The sequence below is a fragment of the Myotis davidii genome, unplaced genomic scaffold, assembly GCF_000327345.1.
Source record: "Myotis davidii unplaced genomic scaffold, ASM32734v1 scaffold1394, whole genome shotgun sequence".
Lineage (NCBI taxonomy): Eukaryota > Metazoa > Chordata > Mammalia > Chiroptera > Vespertilionidae > Myotis > Myotis davidii.
The window spans coordinates 156,534-159,266 of record NW_006285608.1 but is presented as its reverse complement, the minus strand read 5'-3'; the positions used below and the strand labels follow the sequence as shown (position 1 = coordinate 159,266).

The 2,733-nt window shown below is 44.8% G+C and overlaps 1 protein-coding gene across 1 annotated transcript in view; it reads right to left on the bottom strand.

Annotated features, from left to right (window-relative positions):
• KIAA0753 (KIAA0753 ortholog) overlaps positions 1-2,733 on the bottom strand; it is a 65,333-nt gene that overhangs the window by 13,328 nt on the left and 49,272 nt on the right. Inside the window, exons 16-17 of the mRNA XM_006756294.2 lie at positions 990-1,110; positions 67-291 (exon numbers count right to left, since the gene is read on the bottom strand). Coding sequence (XP_006756357.1) covers positions 67-291; positions 990-1,110 — 346 coding nt within the window. The remainder of the gene's footprint in view (positions 1-66; positions 292-989; positions 1,111-2,733) is intronic.

Sequence of the window (2,733 nt, the reverse complement as noted above, 5' to 3'; positions counted from 1 at the left end):
GGGCCGTCCCTTCCCCAGCCTGTCTGTCGGATAACATTTGGCACGTGGCACGGAACATTTACTGACCTTTCAGCAATCAGCCACGGATTGAAGGAGCCCACGGCCTCATGGGAGACCATCCGGAGGTACTGGTCATAGCGGCTGCAGTAGTCTCCGATGCTGCGTCGCATTCCAGGGGGGACCAGGAGGGCAGTCTGACCCTTTCTCTGCTCAGAATCTTCTGAAGGGAAGAGAAGGGGAGCCTCTCTTTTCTCTGATTTCTCCTCTGTTCCCACACTATCATCCAGGGAACTGAGAACAAATGAAAATGATGACAACATTCAAATCGCCTGTAAGCAAGGGCAAACTGTTCACCTAGCCTCATGGTTTGCCAAAAAGGCTTACTTTCATTTCTCTTTCTCACAATGAACAGAACTCAGTGTTATCCCCACTCACTGTTTACCCTCTCGCCCGGAATAACCCTCCAGAGGGTAGGAGTTCCTGTCCTGCAGTAATTTTCAGTATAACCACCGCGCCTTCATGATGCTTTCAACAGAAAAATCCAGGCTCTTTAACATGCACCATTTTTCTTCTTTTTTTTAATATATATATATTTAATCCTCACCCAAGGATATTTTTCAATTGATTTTCAGAGTGGAAGAGAGAGGGAAAGATAGAAACATTGAGAGAAATACATCGATTGGTTGCCTCCTGCACGCACCCTGACCAGGGCCCAGGCCAGGGAGGAGCCTCCAACTGAGGTACATGCCCTTGACCGGAATTGAACCCGGGACCGTTCAGTCCCCAGGCCAACACTCTATCCACTGAGCCTATCGGCTAGGGCAAGATGCAACAGTTTCTATGCCCATCTTATAAACACGCTACTTTACTGAGTTTGGCAAGATCTTGCTCAAAGAATTTCCCTGTGTCTTGTGGGAACTGAAGGAATATGAAACTCATCAACATCAAAGGCAACCAACTGCAATGAGGTCAGTCTCGTTAGCACTTACTTGCCATTCCAGGGCCTTTCCAACATGATGTGCACGTCTGGGTCCTTGCTGGCTACTGTCTTTGTGATCCTGATTGGATGAGGAGAAAGGGGTCCTTCCATTACTGCTGCGAGTTTTTGGTCTAGAAAAGGAGAGGCATCAAATGACTTCATATAAAGGAGAGTCAGTGTACAGACCAGAGCTGTCTCTGATGCCAACCACCCGTGAGAAGTCACAGGCACCCCCTTACGCATAATGGGTTTAGCAGGCAGTGCGATGGAGAGAGAAGAGGGGAATTCAGAAGTTACTGACACACAAGCTGAGGAGTCGCCGCTGTTGAACAGCGAGCTGCTGGAAGCCTCTGCAAGCTCCGAGACGGCGACAGGAAGTCTGTGCCCAGCCCCAGGCTCGCGGGTTCTGGGACCCGAGACACTCATTCCAGGGTCTTCAGCAGTTGGGTTTGTTTTTTAACCTTTAAATGGTTTGATTAGGGCGAGGGAAAAATCCACTTACACCTGAGCACTTAATTAGCTGACTTAATTTGTGGCATTGCTGGAAAATCTGCATAATGTGATCGGAACATTAACTTGGTAACTAGACCCTGCAGGCTTGACAGCTCTTCTGAGTTCTGGATTATTTATAATTTTAAATGTATTTCAAGTGTAGGAAGATTTGTCCTTCCCTTAGGTAAGGAGACTCTCTAAGTCAAAGAACTTTCTCTAACTCATTTATATGCTTGTGATTTCTCGCTGTCAGAAATACTGCAAAAGTCTGTTTTTGTAAAAATAATGCTGAGTACAATCAATTTTTAATGGTTCACAGAAGAGAGGCCATATCTCTAAAATCAATAAAGACATATTTAAAAAATTACTGTTCTTGTTTCATGATGTAATAGCTCCACTTACTTCTCTGGGAATATTAATTTTGTTTTCAATGCTTTATTCTCCTTCCTGCACTGTTTGGCTTCCTCAGAGCTTTTTATGTGTAAGAGGCTGTGCATCTTTCCTGGCTTTCATCAAATGTCGGCTATCTTCAGGAAGGAGCGTTGGAACCACGCCTCCTGTTTCCTGACTTAATTGCACCTATGCCTTACCAGCACCCGGTGCTCCCCGTCCCTGCGCTTTCCCAGGTGTTTCTGCATAAATCCGCTTGGTTCTTGGCTCTCCCTGGTCTGCTAAGCCATCTTATTTGTCTAACTGCTTTCTGGCTTCCAAATTTTTATTGCTATATCTTGTTTGTTCCCATTTAAAGGTTCATGTCTTTTGTCTATTCTCTTAGTGACATACAGTCAGGTAGAGATACGGGGGATAAAGATGAATACGCATGCTCAGTCTGTCTTTTTCACCCAGAAGTCTCCTGATTTTTTTTTAAACCAGGAACCCTTGAGAATTTGCTTTCATCAAAAGCATCACATCACCTAAGCCTCTCCTGCACAGCTACTCTCATTTACATCCAGGTTACAGCATCTCCCTTTGAGCACTCAAGCAGTGCTTTCTCCTCAGTGTAAGGAGAAATGGAGATATTACAGAAAAAACATCTAAGGTTCCCTCACATAAGAAGCTATTAAGTGAAGTCAACTGTCTTAGGATCATTTTTCAAGATCTCTCACTTTGGAACACTCAAATCAGAAACAGAACCAAGATTGAAATGGAGCTAGGAAATTCGGATGCACCGTCATGTAAGGGCCAAAGACTGCAGCGGAGAACATTTGTAAAGATCCAGCCATATTTTAACAGCTCTGGCCTCTACCTGTTAACCTATCATT